Source organism: Lonchura striata, chromosome 11 (genome assembly GCF_046129695.1).
Source record: "Lonchura striata isolate bLonStr1 chromosome 11, bLonStr1.mat, whole genome shotgun sequence".
Taxonomy (NCBI): domain Eukaryota; kingdom Metazoa; phylum Chordata; class Aves; order Passeriformes; family Estrildidae; genus Lonchura; species Lonchura striata.
Genome location: NC_134613.1, coordinates 24,412,693 through 24,432,865, shown reverse-complemented (window position 1 = coordinate 24,432,865; position 20,173 = coordinate 24,412,693). Strand labels below are relative to the sequence as shown.

Here is a 20,173-nt window from a genome sequence, read left to right as displayed (position 1 = left end):
ATCGATGCCTTTATAATCCTACAGCACCTACAGACTGCCAGGAACAAGCAAGAGTGGATCTGTGTGCTTGTTGGTGTTCTTCTGGCCTTTGCACCCAGGTGACAACCAGAGCAGCCACTCTGTGTTTATGTTGTTAGTGTTGGATGTTGTCACAGTGTGTTCCCACCTAGTAAGTCCTGTGCCACATGGCAAGGAATAAGCTTTAACAGGACTTGAAGGAACAGTTGGCCACAGTACCCAAGAGGAAGCTTGAGGATTGCACACAAAGCAGATACTGTCCTATTCAAGTGAAGCTAAACTAAAGACCTGGGCAAACAGGGAAATACCTTCAAGCCTGGCTCAGTTCTGTGGCTGCAGGTGCTGGAGGCCATGGCAGGAAGATGCCCTTCACTGCAAAGTCTCTTTGCCCCATGTTCCCTTTGCCCAGTGCAGTGGCTGCTGACATCTTGGCCCTGCCAAGTCTTGGCAGTTGGCAGATGGGCAGCAATGGGGTGGGAGACACTTTGTGAGGCTGAGCCCCCCATTCCTGGGGTGGTGTGAAGCCATGGAAGGCTGGCAGCTGTTCCATGAGTGAGCCTGGAGCATGGGCCAGTCTGCCCCTCAGTGCTGTGCCAGCCACACCTGCTGGTCTTTGGGCTGGGTTTGCTTGTGAGCACCCCCTCCCCAGCCCACCGAAGCCCACGGGCACATGGCATTCCTACTGCTGGGCTGCAGGTGGGCTCCCAGCCTTGTGTTCCTTGCCCGTGTGTGTGTGTGTGTTCCTGTGCGTGACACTACTGTGGAACGCCCCAAGTGCCACAGGCACCTTATGCACTTAGGCTGGGCAAGGAAATCCCTGCACCTGTACAGCAGGTGATGACAGGGTGCTGTCCAGGACAGGTGATGGAAGGGCACATCCCGCAGCCCAGAGCAGGGGCAGAGCCAGACTAGGCTGTGGAGCATTACGACTGCTGCTGACAAAGCCTAAGGCAGATAGTTACAGAACCCACCTTGAGCAGCTGCTGTTTGTGTCTGCAGCTGTACTGCAAGGACAAGGTCAGGGTGTTTGGGCTGGGCCTGTGTCCCTGCATGTGCCTACAGTGAGATGTTGTGTCTGGGAGTCAGAGATGAGTAGAGCTGCTGGAGCCAGCTGGACCCTGTAGACCACAGGTCCTGCCTGGAGCATGGCAGTCCCAGCTCCCTCAGCACTAAGAGACCTGCTGGTAGTATCCAGGGTGGAGGGGACAGACTGGGGAGACTCCAGGGAAAGGGACTGCAGCCTTAGCTTTGGGATAGTGTAAGGATGTGTGCAGGGAGAAGGCTGGACAGCACAGCAGAGGGACTGTGGGCTCACCTCTGCTGGCAATGGGGCAGAGCAGGCTGCTCTGTGCTGGGTAAACCTTCTGCTATTGATTTGGTGCATCCAGAAGTTTCTGCCTGCTGTTGCTGCCTGTTACTTGGTTTTCTCTGCTGGTTTCTCTGTGTGGGCACTCTGCCCTTTACTTGCTCACTAGCTGCTTTCACCTGCAATCCTCCAGGTCCCCCAGGCTGGGATGTTTGCAGGCAGGAGTGCAGCCCTATGCTGCTCTGTTTCCCAGGGAGCTTAGGCAGATGGGCAGTTGTATTCTGCAGGTTGAAAGCTAAAAATGAACCTGATTTTTCCATGAAAGTGGGTTTCTGTTGATTGTGTGTGCAGCCAAGCCACACCAGTGTGCTCAGAGAAGGGGAGTGTGGGGGACTCTCCCACCCCCAGTGAACAGTTTGGCCCCTGTGGCCATAGTGAGAACCCCAGGGGATCCTAGCAGGGCAGACCTCACAGGATGGGACAGTACAATGGGCCGGCAGTAGTGCTGCCAGTTTGCTGGGCACTGCTGCATGGAGCGGCTGTTTCTGCTGTCTCCTGGGCTGCACTGGTGCCTCTGAGCCACAGTCCCCAAGTCTGAGATGAGGGTTTGTGCCTGGCAGATGTGCGGCAGTAGCTGTTTCACCCCTCGCTGCATCATGGCTCGGGGCAGAGAGGGGTGCCTGGCAGCCCTTGTGAGGTGAGTGGGGCACGGCAGCCGCTCAGATCCCTGCTGGTGGCCTCTCTCTGCTCCTTCTGCAGCTGGGCCCAGGGGCTGCTGGCACAGCGGGTCTCCTCCCGGTCTGTGGCGATGTGCCACCTGCAGCCAGGTGCTTCCCGACCCTGGTGTTTTCTTTGGCAGGGCTGTGGGGTCAGCGCAGGTCCCAGGCCAGTGGTTTGCGTAAGAGCGTGGTGCTTCCTGCCCGCCTGCCCTGCCCCGCAGCACCGCCATAAGCCCGTGGTGACAAGGGCCCTTTGTCAGCTCCTCATGTCACAGGGCTGCGTGCAGCAGCTCCTCACCTGCCTTGGCACGGCTGCCAGCGCCCAAAGGAGGCATCCAGAGGTAAGGTTCATGGGTGGGGCAGGCAGCCTGTGTCCCATCCTCCCTCCCACCACCAGTCCGGACTCCAGCTCCGACCTGCCTCTGTCCATGCATTCTCCATATAACCCCATGGGGCACAGCTGGTCCCTGTGTCCCCAAGGGTAGGTCTGAGCTTGCCAGCTACAGGGACGACTCCTGAGGATGCTGCAGTGACACTGAGGTGAGTGCTGCCTGTTGGGTGGGTGCCTTCTCCCCCTGGTGGGACAGTGGCCCTTAAGGTGGGCCTGGGGCACCACAGCCCCTGTGGCTGGTGGTCTCTGGTGCAGCACTTGAGGCTGGATGCCAGGGTCGGCCCAGCCCAAATACCTGCAGTCAGGGTGCTGCCCTGCAGAACTAACCCAGTTTAGAACAGCAGCCTGCCCTGTGCTAGATTTTCTGGGCTGTTCTCAGCATCTCAGTTACCAAGGTGACTGTTTCCTGTGTGATTGCTAATGCTTCATGATCTTGATCATGGTATCTGAGTGACTTCCTTTTCTCTGGAAAGAGCACTAGGACCTGCTCCTGCCCCAAGCTGCCAGACTCATCGCAGATGTGGAAGATTCAGGTCAGTTTGGGTTCAGGTCACTGTGGGTTCTGCTGCATTTGTGTTGCTAATGACACGGTACCGTGCCCACAGTACGTTGTTCTTTACAAATGACTGAAGCTGTGTATTTCACTTCTCACCTTTCCTCCTTGGTGGAAGTCTCTCTCTTGACATGGGGCTCATAGATTTTTTTCCTTGTGTTATTCCTTACCAGACAGTTTCTTTGTCAGGCTGCTGCACACCGATCTGGGGTTGCAGCCCCACGATAAGGACCTCATGGGAAGTACGATTCCCGCAGCCTGGTTGGGGAACTCTCTGCTCCGGGGTCTGCCAGGGCTGGAACAGGCTAATGTGGCAGCGCTCATGTCCTGCCAGCCCCGTGCCACAGCATAACGCACCACTTGCTGCACCAGGTGGGAGACGGGGCATCTTCTGCGTGCTCTTCCCTGCAGGCAGCCTTACACCCCCGGTCACTGCTGCGGGCCCGTGGCGGGGGTTCACGGCTCCCACAGCGCAGATCCGGGTTTCCTGCCTGGGCTGGCACAGGGTACCCCGCGGTGGCACGGTCAGCCCCATGTTCGGTTGCAGGAGAGGCCGTGCAAAGCCCCGGGCCGTGCCCGGTACCGGCGACGGGGAACGGCCCCGATAGTGGCGGTGCCCCTGGCGGGCGGCACGGAGGGGTTGCCGGGGGGTCCGTGACGGACCCGGCGATGCAGCACGGGACGGGAGGGGCGGGCGGCGGTGACGGCATCCGGCGGCGCCCGGCAGAGCGGCGGCCGGGCCGGGCCGGGCCGGGCCGTGCCGAGCCGAGCCGAGGGAGCCGCGCGGGGCCGGTGGCTCGGCCGTCGGGGCGGGGCCGGGCGGCGCTGACAGCTGCGCGGCGTAAACAAGCGGCCCCGCCGGCCGCCCGGCCGCCCCTGCCTGGGCCGGGCCCGGCTCCGGGGCGGGCGCTCCGGGCGCCCCGCGGCGTGACGCGGCGCCGCCGACAGACGGGCCCGGCTGCCGACGGGACGGAGCGCAGCGGGCAGGCCGCGCGGTAAGGGCGCGGGACCGGCATCGGCCTGGGCTGGCTCGGCCCGCCGGCGACCGCGGTTTGACAGCTGGGGCGGCCCTGCCGGACGGGAGCCGGGCGGCGGAGGGGCCGGGGCCGGGGAGGCCTCTGGGGCTGCAGCCGCTGGGCAGCCCCGGGCTTAGGGCGCTGCCGGCGGGGATGTGCCAGCCCGGCGGTCCCCCGGAGCGAGTTGGGGGCCGGGAGGCGGCTCTCGGAGCTGCGGAGGGGGCAGCCGGAGGCGCCGCTGCGGGAGACCGAGGGGGAGCCAGGCCGCGGCCCGGCCCGGTCCGGCCCCCGGCCCCGTCCCGGCCGCCGCCGTCCGGAGCCCCGCCGCTGGAGCCGCCCCCGCGCGCAGGCCCGGGCCCGCCGCTCGGCCGGGGCCGCTGGGCTGCTCCTGTGCGGGGCTGGGTCCTTGGCAGCGGGCACGGGCCGCGGTGCGGAGCCGGAGCGCGGCTCCGCGCTGGGTGCGGCGGCCGGGCCGTCCCAGCACGCGGGGTTCGCTTCCCGGGTCCGACGGGCGGGCTCGGCGGGGTCCGGGCTCTCCCCGGCGGGCAGGCTGTCCCCACGTGCAGCGCTCACCGCCGGAGCGGTGACGGCTGCTGGCGCCGGGACCAGTGCGCTGGGAAATAGCCCGGCCTGGGAGCCAGGTATTGGCAAGTACGCTGGTAGACCATGGCAGATAGGGTTCCACTGTGCTTACTGTGCTGAGGGCCTTGACAGTCTGGCACCCGGGGCTCCCGTACAGCCTCCGGCGGGTGCTCGCAGCTCTGGGAGCTTTGTTGGGGCGGTCTGGCCCGGGGCTGGCCGAGGTGTGGTCGCTGATGGGGGAACCCCGCTGTGCCAGAGTCTCTGCACTGTCTGTGCCGTAGACCATGGCGGGGTCTCCGGCAGCTGCTCGGACCCCAGGCTGCCAGCTCGCTGTGGCCGCTTCTGGATGGAGGGGGATGTGGCTCCTCTGGGCACTGCCGGCTCTCACCTTTCCAGCTTTCTCTGAAGCATGACTAGATATTCAAGCGTCCCTCTGGAGCTCCGTTTGTGGAGTTCACCGTGGCACCATCATATTGTGGTCTCCCTTACACTGGGTGGGTCATTCCCTGCTCTTTCCCTACAAGTTCTTGTGTTTGCCCTCGCACAAAGTATGAGCTGTTCCTGGGCATCCCTGGGTTCATGCTGGAGGTGACAGTATGCCCCTTTTCCTGGTCCTGGTTTCCACCGGGTTGCGGGGATGAGTCACACCGGTGTCACCATATTGTGCTCCAGAGGAAGGGCAGAGCTGAGCTGCTGCTGGCGACAGGCAGCACAGTACTTGCCATGGCTGCCAGGCACTGCCTGGTCAATGGCTGTGGAGATGAGAGCCTACGGGTTTGCTAGAGATCAGGAGCTCCCCTTGACTTTTCTCCTACCAGTCTCTCATTTTGTTGGGATTCCTTGCACAGCTCATTTGGTCTCCCCTTGGGACTGGAGAGGCAGGCCTCCCATCTCAGTTGCTCCCACCTCTGTACCCAGATAGTCCCATCCCAGTTGGAGCAGAGGTAGTGGCAGCAGGAGGCACAGCAGTCTCTCTTGCCTTGCCTCTCCCCTCCTTTGGTGCCCTCCTCTCCTTCTGGTTAATTCCCTGTGTTTATAAGCAAACATTGGGTAATAGGCAAGGTAAACAACATCTCCATGCAGGAGCAGACATGTGGGCACACCGCCAAGCCAGGCGGCTCCTTGGCTGTTGGTGTGCCGTGGGGGGCAGCAGGTGCTGTGTGCCAGGCCCCCTTGCCCACGTCTTTGCGTGGTGCAGCCTGCCCTCTCGAGGTCTGAGGAAAGGTGCCCTGGGCATGACCTCTGTCCTGTCTCTGCAGATCGTGCTTGTCTCCTGGATGGTGTGTTCCTGCGCTTCTGTGGGCTTGGCCCCATGTGGGCTTGGGCTGAGCTGGGACCAGTAGGACAGAGAGGCCAGTGTGCCTCGGAGTGCTGACGCTGGGAGGCTGCTGGACCTGCTCCTCCCAGGACCCTCCTGCTCCTGGGACCCTCCTGCTCCCCAGCTTGAGGAACCCCGATACTCTGATGGATCTGAGGCCCTGCTCGCTGCTGTTGCTCTGGACTCTGGTGGTAGCCCTCACTCTCCTGGACCAGGAGGTGCTGGCCCAGCATATTTACACCAACACCTGGGCTGTGCTCGTCCCTGCAGGACCCCAGGAGGCTGACAGGCTAGCCAGGAAGCATGGATTCCTCAACCTAGGCCCGGTAAGTCTCCTGCTTCCCTCTTCTCACTGAACTAGTTTTCTCTGACATGGTCTGGGCAGGCGCTGAGCTTAGTCCCAGAGTTTGCTTGGGGCCTGCTCTTTTTGGTAGCAGGGCCACTGTGCTGTGCCTGTTTGCTGTGGCCTTCCAGCATCTGCTGCCTTGACTCAATGATGGCAATTACCTGTGTGGAGCCAGGGTCTCCCTCTGTCACTGGGACCTCCTGGTGACATGGTGTGGCACACTGCCTGCTAGATGGGGAAGGAGGAAAAGTCCATCCTAGGGTGAGGAGCTGGACTGGAAGTGCTGTGTGATGATGGATAGGAAAGCTTCCAGATTCTGCTGTTGCTCCCCACAGCAAGCTGCCCAGTGCAGCATGGTCTTGGTTCAGCAGGACGGCAGCAGCACCTTTGAGCTATCTCCAGAGAGGGTCTGACAGCAGCTGTGTATTCTTACTCCTAAACTGTCCTTGACAGAAGATGTGTCAGCAGGGGAGTCCCCTCAACTCTCAGCTTTCCCTTCTGTCAGCCAGCGACCAGGCAGTATGTGTGGCTCTGCTGGGAGTGTGCTGTTTCTCCAGGAAGGAAGTGCAGGGTGAAATCCCAGAGGAAATTGCACAACTGGTGGCTGTAGTGTCAGGACCTCGCTGGGAGCAGCTGCTGGGAGCAGTGGGAAGGTGTCTGTTGCAGGAGCCAGCGGGACCTTGTCCTGCCACCCAAAAGGAGTCCTGCATGAGCGCTGGGTACTCAAGGCCCTCTGGGACTTGTGTTGTGTCATAGGAGTGAGCTGGGGGGGTTATGGCTAGGTCTCAGTGAGGGTGTCCGTGCTGGGCGGGCCATGGCACTGCCTTAGGCAGCTGCTGTCAGTGTGGAAGTGGCTCAGAGTAGATCTCGGGGAAAGAACTTGTCAGGCCAAGGCAGCTGCCGTGCGTAGGGGACTGGGAGAGTGGCATGTCCCACCAGCCTGGATCTCTGATGAGACCCCTTGGAGTGGGGATGGGGCTGAGGTACTGGCAGCTGGAAGCTCCTGGCAGTGCTTCCCATCATGCTGTGGTGCCTGGTCCCAGGCCTGGCTGCCATGGCCAAGGGCCACTGGTTCTGTGGCTTCATCTTCACAGTGCAGAGCCTTCCTTGTACTTCAGCTGAGAGCCCAGGCCTGTCATGAGTTGCATCCCTGTGAGCCACAGAGGCTCTGTGTCAGTTCTGCCCTTGTCTTCTCCCCGCACCGTGGTTCTGCAGGCTGGCACCTCTTCCCGGCTCCCCATCCCCTCACAGCAGTGAGCCTGCCCTTGCAAGCAGAGCCCCATGTGCTGCAGCAGCCCAGGCTGTGGCCAGAGCTTCAGGTCTGGGCATGTTTTCTTCTGTTCTGGAGTCTGTCCCACTGTCTGCGTTGCAGGACGAGGTTTGGCTGGCCAGGGCTTTGCAGACGGACCCTTCCAGTGGGAAGAGTGTGGCTGGAAAGAGCCTGGCTTTCCCTTGCAGGTTTCTGGACTGCTGCTCTTGGGAGTGTGTGCCACTGGAACAGGGTATGCAGCCAGGCTGGGAGTGGGGGGACTGGGTGCACCTGGCAGTGCCCCAGTGTCCTTGTCTGAGAGGATCCTGGCCTCAGCCTGGGGTCAGGACACTGTACCTGAAGCTGCGCTGTCCTGGCATACCCATGGCTGTGCTGCTGCCTATGGAATGGCAGTCAGTGGCACCTCGGGCAGAGGGCCCTTGACTGGCTCCAGTGGCCTTGGGGAGGGCTAGAGGGAGGACACAGGGGACAGTGGGGGCCGTGGGTCAGAGGTGGAGGCTGCATGTGGCAGTGAGGGGGGTGTGTAGGGGTTTGCACTGCTGGGATTGTGCAGAGAAGGGAGCAGAGGCACTGTCCCCCACTGCTGGGACGGGTCACTGGGGAAGGACACTGATGGTGCCATCCCTGGACTGTGCTGACAGGACAGTGCCATCCCGGGGAGGGGGTGCTCCTGTCTCCCACACCACCAGGCTGCAGGTCCAGCATGTTGCTCCACTCCAGAGGCCATGGCCAGGCATACAGGCAGCCTTCTAGCCCAGGGACTGGCCAGGGTAGTTGTGAGCTGCGGCCAAGGGTTGGGCAGCAGCACTGAACTGGCACCAGGGACACGTGGTGCTGGGGGGTGGCTCTGTCCTTGCTGAGGACAGGGACAGTGGAGATTAGGGTGGAAGTGTGTGGGCTGGCCAGCTCCTGGCTGCCACCACAGTGTCAGTGCAGACCTAATCCAGGTGGATGACTGGTCAGAGCTGTGATCTGTGTGGAGGAACAATCTGGGCTGTGTCCATACCCCTGGAGGGGGTGAGGGATGCTAAGGGAGGGCAACCAGCCTGCAGCTTGTATTCCCTCATCAGCCCTGTGCAGAGGCTTTGTACCTTGACACCTCCTCAAGGGCTCTGAACTGACACGCATCCTGGGCTGTCCTGGGGAATGCGATGTGCCAGAGGAACAGGCCTGGGGTTTGGGATCAAGTGCATACCTGGGAGAGGCGACTTCTGCACCAGGCCTGAGGGTGCTCAGCTGGGTGCACTGTGCTCGGCCCAGTCTGTGCAATTTGGCAGCACATCTGCAGAGCTCTAATAAGCTGGGGAGGTTTGTTAGCCCCAGAAAGACTGTTTTGGGGCAACCTGATATGGAGGATGGTGAGATGTCTTCATATTCCTACAGCCCTTGCAGCCCAGCCCCTCCAGCTCTGGCATAGCCTGGGCAGCTGGATCCTGCCTGTGGCTGCTGCCTGGGCTTTGTGACTCATAGGGAACTGGGTGCATGCTTGTCCCCTTATCCCCAGCTAGGGCAGGCTGCTGGGCTGGGTGGCCGGGGTGGGGCTACTGTGTCCATCAGCCCCAGGATGTGTGAGAGGGGATACGGAAATGACAGCACTGGAGAGGGTTTGGGGTTTAAAAATAACCATCTGGGTGGCAGAATGGCCTCCTGGCCTCACCAGCTGTCCTGGATTCCTGTCCTGCCCCAGGTGGTCTGTGCTGGAGTCCCAGTCTGGGCTGTCCCCACATGGGAATGGAGGGTGGGGTGAGGACAGCACGGCTGCTTGGCAGTGGGAGTTGGACCCTGCTGGGATGGATGCCTGCATGCCCCCCTGCTCTGCCCCACTGAAACCGGCTGTGCCTCTGGTGGAGGCTGACACTGGGTGGATGTTCCAGTGGGGCACCTGGGGAGAAGCCAGTAGCCTGTCCAGAGGTGCAGAGGCTGGTGCAGACCCTGCCCTGGCTAGGACACCTGGAGTGTGAGGCCTGGAGCCACTGGGACCTTCTTCCAAGAGGAGCTGGGTGGCACTGGGGGAGAAGCAGTTTGGGTTTGGCTCCTGAGTCTGGTGTCTCTCACCGGCTGACTCTGAAAGGCCTGTCCCTCTCTGCCACTGCTTGCCTGGGGCCTTCCTGCTAGGGCAGCAGTTTTTTTGGACAATGTTAGACTTGCTGCCGTGTGGGGACCTGCAGGAGGGTGAGGTGCACAGCAGCTTCATTTCTGCTACTCCAGGGTCTTCCCAGCTGCCTTATCAGCAGCTGCCACAGCTTCTCACAGGAGGTCCCAGAGTACCGGACATAATACCAACCACTCTGGAGTTGGGGGCCCAGCCTGTGCATGGGGGCCCTGGAGCAGGATTGCACATATGGGGTGTAGAGAATCGGGGAGACCAGGCTGTCACGTCTGTCCCACGAGCAGCATTCTGTGTTGCAGATCTTTGGTGATTATTACCACTTTCGGCACCGCGGCGTGGTGAAGCGTTCCCTCTCGCCCCACCAGCCCTGGCACAGCCGCTTGGCCAGGGAGCCACAGGTACGAGCGAGGAGGGCCTGACCTTGGTCCTGGGCACTTCACAAAGGCACATGAGCCAGTGCTGGGCACAAGATAGGGCTGAGCTGCCTTAACCATTCCTTGGCAGAGGCGGGTGGGAGCCCACTGCATGTCTGGCAGGAGCAGGGGGCTGGTGGAGCCAGCGTCATTGGTGTGGGTTGTTGCAGTCCCAGGGCCCAGGAGAGCCTCTGTCCCCAGGAGAACTCTGGTTATTTGTAGGCAGGACAAGGTGTGCAGGGCAATAAACAGATCCCAGAGCAGTGGTGTGTGGGGGCTGCTGTTTTCCCCATCATCTGGTTTCAGCCCAGGCCCTGGAAGGCATGTGGTGTGGCATGGCAGCTCTTGGCAGCCCATGTCTCAGTGGAGTGTGGCACTCTGACTGCCCCACTCCACTGGAACACAGCCTTTGCAGGCACAGCCAGGAGGTGGCCTGAAGGGCCAGACTGGGGGTGCCAGTAGCTCTGACAGGTCCAATACTCTGCCAGACTAGAGCTGACTGTGAGCTTCCCGGGGAGAGCCCCTCCAGGCAAGCTCAGGGCTTGGGGATATGAGGAACTTGTGGCGTGAGGGGTCGGTGGGGGACCCCACACCTTCTCTGCTCTCAGGTGCAGTGGTTGGAGCAGCAAGTGGCAAAGCGCAGGACCAAGCGAGACGTTTTCATGGAGCCCACGGACCCCAAGTTCCCGCAGCAGTGGTACCTGGTGAGTGTTGGGTGAGAAAAGGGGCCTGTGCTCATGATTGTGGCTGCAAGTTTGGGGACACAGATGTGGCAACCTAGGAACTGCTGTCAGGCAGCAGCTGCCACTAGGCTGGCAGGAGGGAGGAGGAGGAGAAGGGGGAAAGCCTGGAGCAGCCACCCAGTGCTCTGCTATGAGAACACCCCAGGGAGGAGGCTCTGCTCACAGAGCTGTGGCTCCTGGCTGGAGTGCTGGGAGAGCTTGTCGGGGCCCAGGGCTGGACTGGGAGGTACAGCCTTTTGCCTAGCCCAGGAATGGGTCCCTGCCTCTGCCTGATTCCTGGAGCTTGGGCATCAGCTGGGGCTCAATCTTGCTTTCAGAGCAGCCCTTCTCAGCTAGTTGCGCCCAACCCTGTGCCCAGGTCCCTGGGGTTCCTTGTCGCAAGCTGCAGGAGAGCGGGCTGAGAGCTGGGTGGGTTTTGGGCACACATCCATCACAGTGGCTATGGCTGGGTGCATCTCCTAGTGCCAAGACTTCTCTTGTCAGTACAACACAAACCAGCGGGACCTGAACGTGCGGCAGGCCTGGGAGCAGGGATACACAGGCAAGGGCATAGTGGTGTCCATCCTGGATGACGGCATTGAGAAGAACCACCCTGACCTGGAGGCCAACTATGTGAGTTCAGGTGGTGGTGTGGGGCGGAGTGTCGTGGGGGCTGGTCTGGGCAGCTGTGTCCATGCAGGGCAACCCCAGAGCTGTGAGGTACAGGACTGGTGCCCACCATGGTAGGACATGGAGATGGAATTGGAGCCTGCCCATCCTGCTCAGCTCAGCCTCATGCCATCAAGTGCAGGCATGGAGTAAGGACAGTGGGGCTTGGTGGCTGACGTAGACAGTCTTCAAGTGTCCAACTTGTCTTCCAGGACCCAGGGGCAAGTTTTGATGTCAATGACCAGGACCCAGACCCGCAGCCCCGCTACACGCAGATGAATGACAACAGGTGAGGCAGGAGGGAGGGGTGAAGATACAGAGCCTAAGTGTGGCAGGGACTTAGTGCAGGGCCACGCCACATGGGCCGCTGGAAGCTGTGAGGCTGATGCCATACTTCTGCCCCATGGGGAACCCTTCACCTCCCTTTTTGATGTGAGCAGCATCCTCTTTCTGCCCAGAGTCAGTGTGAGCTGTTCAGTGCCCTGGCTCTGGAGCAGGAGGGCAGATGGAGGAGCCTTCATTAGCTACCTGGTTCAAGGGGACAGGAGGCAGCCCGGGTGGGGGTTGCTGGGGCTGCAGCTGGTGCTGACCCATGTGCTCCTTGCACCCTGTACGAGCATGCTTCATCCTACTTTGGTTGCAGACATGGCACGCGCTGTGCTGGGGAAGTGGCTGCTGTGGCAAACAACGGCATTTGTGGTGTTGGCGTGGCATACAATGCCAGGATTGGAGGTGGGTGCTGCCCTGCCCTGTGCCGGGTCCTGTGGGTGTTGAGTGGCTGCAGCAGCAGCCTGGCACTGCTGGCTGCAGCAGCCCTGTGACAGCCTGTGGCACAGGTTGGCAGCAGGGGTTGGAGGGTTCTCACCAGCAGCACTGTGGCCACTCTGCCCCAGCCGGTCGCCTGTGACATTTGCTCTCTGGCCCTAGGTGTGCGCATGCTGGATGGGGAGGTGACTGATGCTGTGGAGGCCCATTCCCTGGGTCTCAATCCCAACCACATCCACATCTACAGTGCCAGCTGGGGCCCTGAGGACGACGGCAAGACTGTGGATGGCCCAGCCCGGCTGGCAGAGGAGGCGTTCTTCCGTGGGGTCAGCCAGGTCAGAAGGAGGGTGTGCTGGGGGAGCACTGGCCTTATTCCTCCCCTCCCCTCAAGTCTCCCTTCCCTCTGCCTGCCCTGGTTGTTACCCTGGCCCTCCCAGGATGAGCCATCTTCAGCCCATCTCTAGGATCAGGCTCTGTTAGTATTTCTTGTTCTTCCTGTGTGATGGCGCTGAGTCAGGACTCCTCCCATGTGGTGTTACCTCACTGCTGTGAGGGCTCCTGTGTGGGATGCTCCCTCCCTGCTCTCCCAAGCCCTTTCCTGGTTCTTTTCTGGTTTTGTGACAGATGCTCACCCTCACTTCCTCCACCCATCGTCCCCACTGTCCCTTTGTGCTGGCAGTGTTGCCTGCCTGGGGAGCTGTGTCCTGTTCTGCCCAGGATTCCTTACAGAGAGGTGCATGTGGTGCCATGCTGACTCTGTCACGTCCTCTGCAAGGGTAGCTGCCACATTTGGGTGCTGAGACATGGCCGGGACTGTGTTGTGGGCTCCTGCAGCTCTGCCAGGCACTGCAATCCCATGCAGACAGAGTCAGGCCAGGTGACTTCTGAGCAGAAAAAGACTTGTGCTCCTGGAAGCCTCACATTGTCTAGGCCTCCTGCTGCCTGGTGTGTCACCCACTGGGACAGCCCTGGAGTTTCTGCTGAGGTGTCGGGTACACTCCATAGGCATAATGGTGGTGAGGGCGCCGAGGTTGGTGGCTGTGACTGGGGTCTCATGCTGTCCCCCGTGTTCCAGCTGCATCTGCTCTGTTTGACTCAGGCTGGCGCCACCCACGTGTCCCCAGCTCCAGCCTGGGGTTTCCTGTGTGTGGCAGTGTCGGTGTTTGCCCTCACCCCGCCTCTGTTGCTAGGGCCGAGGCGGGCTGGGCTCCATCTTCGTCTGGGCATCTGGGAATGGGGGCCGTGAGCATGACAGCTGCAACTGTGACGGTTACACCAACAGCATCTACACGCTGTCCATCAGCAGCACCACACAGTACGGCAATGTGCCCTGGTACAGCGAGGCCTGCTCCTCCACCCTAGCCACCACCTACAGCAGTGGCAACCAGAATGAGAAGCAGATTGTGAGTGGGGGCTGCTGCTGCTGTCCGCAGGCCAGGGGCTCGGGGTGGGATGCGCCTGCAGCATTTCCTGCCCTGGCACTCCTCCTCGCAGGTGACGACTGACCTCAGACAGAAGTGCACTGAGTTGCACACCGGGACGTCGGCCTCAGCACCCCTGGCCGCTGGCATCATCGCCCTCGCCCTGGAAGCCAAGTAAGGGATGGACGGGCGTGGCCATGTCAGCCCAATGCCAGCAGTGGCACCTGGACGTGGACCTGTCTGGGGCCATGAGGAGCTAACACTGACCTGAGCTCCATGTCTCCCTGTAGCAAGAACCTGACCTGGCGGGACATGCAGCACCTGGTGGTGCAGACCTCGAAGCCAGCTCACCTGAATGCCAATGACTGGGTCACCAATGGCGTTGGCCGCAAAGGTACTGGGGTGCTGGGGTAGGACCAGGCTCTCCCGGTCCCACACGTACCACTGGCCTTGTGGTGCTGAGGCAGAGTGCCCTGGCAGCCCTGTGCGATGAAGGAGGCAGGATGGCCCAGTGAGCCTGCAGAATGGCCAGGCAAACATCCCTCACTGGCTACCCCCAGGAGCGGTGCTGATCCCCTCTTTGTCCACAGTCAGCCACTCGTATGGCTATGGCCTGCTGGATGCCGGGGCCATGGTGAGCCTGGCCAAGAACTGGACTACGGTGGGACCTCAGAGGAAGTGTGTCATTGACATCCTTGCAGAGCCCAGGTATGGGCTGGTGAACCCAGGAGAGAATCACTCAGCATCTGTTCTGCACAGGAGCTTGAGAGCCTTTGGGCCCAGAGCAGGGAGTGGGGAGAAACTCAGGGTCTGAACTGCTGCTGAGACCCTTGGAGCATCCTTCTGCTAGAGCCTGGGGAGAGCTGGGAAAGGCACCTCCAGCCATCCAGCTCTGATGTCACTGATGAGCCTCCCCTCTGTGGGTCTGGGCCAGTGAATGTGGGCAGACTGGGGCGCTGCGGTTGGGGTGCAGCCAGCACGAGTCATCCTGGACAGAGGGGCTTTTCAGGGGGCAGACAGAAGCTCCTTTGACTCCTGCTTAGCTGCTGCTGCCACACTGCAGCATGTGCAGTCTTGTCTGTGGCCAGGGCACTCCCTAGGGGCTCCTGGGTGGGGGGGATCATGTTCCTGTGCATGAAGGGAGCTAGGGCTGGGCCCTGCCCTCACCCCCCTGGGGATCCAGCCCTGTGTGGATACAGCAGGCACGTCCTGTGCTGGCACCAGGGCCGACATCGTGGGGGGAGCAGCCCTGCCCATCCCATCCCTGGCTGTGCCGTGCAGGGTGTGGCTGGCCTGCGGTGTATGAATAAAGGGCCTATTCAGGGCTTGTGTGGAGTGGCGCCGAGGGAGGCAGCACCGGGCAGCACCGTTCCTGCCCCTCGTGCCCGAGAGCTGGGGCACCCCTTCTCCTGTCTGCACCCATCTGGGAATGGGACAGTGGTGGTGCCACTCTGACCCACTGTGGATTTGATTCCTGCTCTAGCTGTCCTGGTGCCCACTTCCGAGGACAGCTGCAGAGCCCCACAGCAAGGAATGGGGACTCTAAAATGTCCCGCTGGTCTGGGACTGGCCTCACACTTGCCTGTCCTCATCAGGGACATTGGGAAGCGTCTGGAGGTACGGCGGAAAGTGGATGCCTGCCTGGGGAAAGCCAACTACATCAGCCGTCTGGAGCACGCGCAGGCCAGGCTGACGCTGTCCTACAACCGGCGGGGGGACCTGGCCATCCACCTGGTCAGCCCCATGGGCACCCGCTCCACCCTCCTGGCTGCCAGGTAGGTGCTGGGCTCTGGGGTGCCCCAGGCTGGCCCCTGGCCTAGGCTGGCACTGGTCAGTTTGGGATGTGTTGACAGCCACATCTTGCCTCTGTTGCTCAGGCCCCACGACTTCTCGGCTGATGGCTTCAATGACTGGGCTTTCATGACAACGCACTCGTGGGATGAGGACCCCTCTGGGGAGTGGGTGCTGGAGATTGAGAACACCAGTGATGCCAAGAACTATGGTAGGGGTGTGCTTCACCATCCACTGCCTCCCTCCAAGTTTAGGATGTGAGCTGTGTAGTCACCCAGCTTCCCAACCCCCCGCTCCTGAGTAACATCTGGAGTAACATCTCGGATGTTCTGGGTGATGTGGCTGGGGAGGGGCTGGACTTGGGCATGGGGGATGCTGCTGCAGCCCCTCTGGGGCAGCGGGAGTCCAGGGAGAAGGAGACCCGATGCCAGCTCACCTGACCCCCTGCCCCTTGGGAGTCCTGTGCAGGGGCATGGCCCCACAAGAGACACTCTCCCAGGTGGTGGGCACAACCCTGCTGTGCCCTGGCAGCCAGGATGGGGGACCAGTGTGAGCCCCCTCCCTGTGCCTGTCATGGGCACGAGTGGTCTAGTGGGCACCTCTGTGGTCCTCACACTGCATTGTTGCAGGCACGCTTACCAAGTTCACGCTTGTGCTGTATGGGACGGCCACTGACTCCCCCAGCCTCTCCAACCAGCTGGAGAGCAGTGGCTGCAAGACCCTGACCCCCAGCCAGACCTGTGTGGGTGAGTATGGGGACAGCCAGGGGGGAAGTGGGTGCAAGCAGCCCCCAGCCCATGCTGACCCTGCCTGTCCCACAGTCTGTGAGGAGGGGTACTACCTGCACCAGAAGAGCTGCCTGAAGCACTGCCCTCCTGGCTTCGCACCCGGTGTCCAGAGCACGCACTACGACCTGGAGAACAGCGTGGAGCCCATTGCACCCCACCTCTGCCTGCCCTGCCACCCCTCCTGTGCCACCTGTGTGGGACCTGGCCCCAACCAGTGCCTCACCTGTCCTGCACATTCCCACTTCAGCAGCCTGGACCTCTCCTGCTCCCACCAGACACAGAGCAGCCGTGCGTCTCCTGCCCTGGCAGATGGCGAAGGACCAGCTGAGGCCCCCCCTCTGGTCAACTTGCCTGTCCTCATTGCCAGCCTCAGCTGCATCCTCATCGTCATCATCTTTGTCACCGTCTTCTTGGTGCTGCAAGCACGCTCAGGCTTTAGCCTGCGGGGTGTGAAGGTGTATGCCCTGGACAGCGGGATCATCTCCTACAAGGGGCTCCCCTCTGACATCTGGCAGGAGGAGGGTCCCTCTGAGTCGGACGGTGAGGATTATGAGGCCCACAGCGAGAGGACTGCCTTCATCAGAGACCAAAGTGCCCTTTGATGAGCCCTCCTGCCCCTCCCTCCTCCCTGCCCAGCACCGTGGGCCTGGGGCAGGTGAGGCTGAGGGGCCCTGGACTCTGCCCCTGTCCCCTTCCTGCACTGCAGCAGCCTGGGGCTCCCACCCACTGGCACCATCCCTCGGCCCTAGTCTGGGTGGCCAGGCATGGTCCTGCAGGCACCATCCCCAGCACAGCACCGTCCCAGTCTTGCACCATCCCTCCTGGCCCTGTGTCCATCCTGTGCCCTATGCCGGGGTGTTTGGTGGCAGTGGGGCCCAACACTTCCTGGCCCTGCACTGTCAGCAGTGTCTCCCATGCTGGGTACAGGGCTGCTGCTTGGGGTCTTGTGAATTCTCCAGGGTGGGCAGTGTGTGAAATCCCTGGGTTGCCATGGCTCAAGGTGGGCTGGCTGGTGCAGGGGTGACTGCCCCCAGAGCTGAGCCCAGCCTGTGTCACAGCATTCCCCTGCCCCTCCCACCCTCCGCCCGTGCAGAGCTGCATCCCAGGCTCAGTTCATTGTGTCCCAGCTCCCTGCCACCTTCCCTGGGCCTGTCTGCTTCCACCCGAGCCCTTCGACAGCAATAATGGCCAGGCCTCAGCTGCTGCTGTCCACTGCCTGCCCATCCCACCGCCGCTGCCTGCAGCGGGTAGGAGCCCTGGCACCGGGGAGCTTCAGGCTGGGCACCGCCTGACCCTGTGCCCATGGCACAGCCCATGGCACAGCCCACAGCCTGGGCAGGGACCCCTCGCACAGTCCCTGCTTTGGGAGGCTGCCTTGGGCCCCTTGTGTTCTGCCCCTGGGGAGGGCTGTAGGTGCTGCTGGCTGGGACTGTCAGGTAGCGCCAGTGCCAGCACTGCCCCAGCTCTGCCTGCGTCCTGCCTGTGCTGGGCAGTGCCCAGCATTCCTGCAGCCCTAGCCCCCCAACGTGCCTTGCTCCCACTTGGTGACAATCTGTTCTGCTCCCCGCTGGAGCCCTTCCCCTTGCTGCCCCTTCCCTGGTGGGCTGGGGGCCAGTGCCACGAGCCCCTTTGCCGTCCGCCGCCGCACACCGGGGCCATAGTGTAGGCTCCCACCTGCGCCAGCCGTGGATGGAGCCACTGGCCAGGGGCCACAGGACTATTTTTCTATAACAACTTTTTGGTGCACAGTAATTTTTTCTTGTAATTTAATCAGCCGGGAGCTGCCTCCTGAGCCTGTTTTTAATTTAATGGATGTGGATATAACGCTAGAGAGACTGAGTTATTAAATGTTCAGAACTATGCAAACCAGCTCCGCTGCCTGTGCTCTGTATGCCGTGGGTGCCCCAGCTGGGGCAGTGGCCTGGCCATGGAGACCGTGGGCCTCCGGGGCACCCAGATCTGCTCTGCAGGTGCGGGAGGTGGGCTGGAGCCCTGCCTGCAGACCTCCCCCCAGGGCCAGGGACTGTCCTTGCCTGGCTGCGAGCAGAAGCCAGTGCTGGGCAGGAGATGCGGTGAGGACGGGCAGGGGATGTCACTCACCCGAGCTGCTTATGGGTTCGTGAACCGAGGGCAGTCAGTTCGGAAACGGGCTGCACGGGGGCGTGCGTGCGTGAGAAAAGCCTGGGGACTTAGCACCCGTTTCCCACAGCACGAGGCTCAGTTCCCTCACCACAGCCTGGGGGCCGGCTGCAGCCCCCGTGTCTAGCACCACCCTGGTGCAGGAATGGCCAGGCCGGACCTGGCACCCACCGGTGCTGTGGCCAAGCTGCAGACACAGCTCACCCCAGCCTCCCCCCACGGGCTCCCGGCCCCCACAGAAGACCCTGTTGGGGCTGCGCTCCTAAGCAGAGGCAGCTCCTCTCTGCGGAGTCACTCGTTCTCGCCGTGCCTGGGGTCGCAGCGGCTTCCTGTGGTCAGGAGCGAGGTCCCCGTGGCGTGCACAGACTGCGGCGCGCTCACTCTGCTCCTCCTCTTCCCACGAGGTGGGGCTGGGGCGGGCAGCAGTCGGGGCTGCCAAAGCGAGCTGCTGCACTGGCGGCCAGACCCGGAGCCGCCCAGCCCTGACCGCCTCGGAGCAGCCTGGCGCGGGCGGGGAGGGGACCCACGCTGCCTGGGCGATGCTGGAGAGATGGGGGTGCTGGGAGAAGCAGTACAGTGGCAGCCCTTCCTTGGAGCTGCTGCAGAATTGGCCACCCCACATTGCTCCGCTACAGGAAGGCGAGTCAGCAAAGCTCCCGGCTGACACGCGTTTTCCCTGACTTCCTCTAAAAGTGGAATCGGCCCGGCAGTGTCCTGCATTGAAGCTCTTCTGGCGCCAGAGCCTCCCTGCCAGTCACAGGAGAGGGCTCAGGTCAAAACACCCAGGCGGTGGCTAGGCTGAGCTGAGTGGAGCTGACCTGGGCTGTGCCACTGGGCAGTGGCAGTGGTGGTGTCAGCTGCCAGGGCTGAGCAGTGCCACCGTGGCACCAGCGAAGCCCTTTGAAGGGGAGGTGCCCAGGGCTGCCACAGAGAATGTGATCCCAGCTGTGTGGTGCAGGCTGGCAGCTGGGGCTGCGGCCCGGCACTCCAAGTGTCCATCAGTGGGTGCTCTGTCCTGCAGCCTTTCACTGTTGCCAGGGCCAGGCTTGGGGATGGCGACAGGGTGGCCAAAGTTCAGTGGGGCTACACAGAGTCCTCAGGACCCTTCAGGTCCTGCAGTCTCTTGAATACACAGGGACATGGAGTGGGACTAGGAGCCAGGCTGGACTAGGCATGGCTGAGGGGGCTTTGCTGGGAGGGACTGGCACTGAGTGAGGGCTCCACAGGAGCAGTGGAGCCCTGGGTATACAGGGCTGGGCCTGGTGGTGTCAGGCACTGGTGGGAGGCAGCTGGGAGGTGTGGTGGGGCTGGGAACTGCCTATCTGCAGCAGAACTGCGTGCTGGCGGCAGCTGCTGGTGTGGAGACTGGCAGGGAGGGGAGGAAGCGCAGGAAATCTCGCAATGGCTGTATGGTCAGCACTGGGTTTCCTGTTCCTCCCCAGGAACCAGAGCTGCACCAGGTCCAAACTGCATCAGTCCCGGCCCCAGCAGGACGCCAGCAGCAGCCTCACAACGAAGACCTAGCAAGAAATGTAGGTTGGAAGGACTGTGCCCTGGTGAGGTACTAGGAGAGACAGGGGGACTCCTTTGTAGGGCTGGGGGGGGGGGTAGGTCTTGGTGAGGTCAGGGGCTGTGCCAGGAGACATCTTGCGCTGCACAGGGAGGTGCCCCAGCACTCTCCTGCTCCTGCTGCACTCTTGCTTCAAAGCAGGGCACCCAGGGACTGCCACTAGGATCAGTTTGACTCCCAACTGGAGTCCTGCATGCCGGGGCGTATCCAGGTTCAGCACCTTTCTCTGGGGCTCAGCACCCTCCTCTGCTTCTGCTGGCTTCCCA

The 20,173-nt window shown here is 61.9% G+C and overlaps 1 protein-coding gene across 4 annotated transcripts; it reads left to right on the top strand.

Annotated features, from left to right (window-relative positions):
* The first annotated feature begins 2,249 nt into the window (after positions 1-2,249).
* Positions 2,250-18,064, top strand: FURIN (furin, paired basic amino acid cleaving enzyme). Of its 4 annotated transcripts, XM_021541818.3 has the most exons (18): positions 2,250-2,384; positions 2,524-2,583; positions 2,910-2,967; positions 5,845-6,229; positions 9,929-10,027; positions 10,651-10,746; positions 11,269-11,397; positions 11,646-11,722; positions 12,077-12,165; positions 12,361-12,533; positions 13,389-13,601; positions 13,693-13,793; positions 13,910-14,013; positions 14,210-14,327; positions 15,215-15,394; positions 15,497-15,621; positions 16,040-16,156; positions 16,232-18,064. In XM_021541818.3, exons 4-18 carry the CDS (start codon positions 6,050-6,052, stop codon positions 16,798-16,800), a joined length of 2,370 nt encoding a protein of 789 aa, XP_021397493.1. In that variant the 5' UTR covers positions 2,250-2,384; positions 2,524-2,583; positions 2,910-2,967; positions 5,845-6,049; the 3' UTR covers positions 16,801-18,064. The 4 variants fall into 4 exon arrangements, with proteins under 4 accessions (XP_021397493.1, XP_021397494.1, XP_077642107.1 ...); XM_021541819.3 differs by lacking the exon at positions 2,524-2,583 and having other exon boundaries at positions 2,908-2,967; XM_077785981.1 differs by lacking the exons at positions 2,250-2,384; positions 2,524-2,583 and having other exon boundaries at positions 2,784-2,967.
* Positions 18,065-20,173: the final 2,109 nt, after the last annotated feature.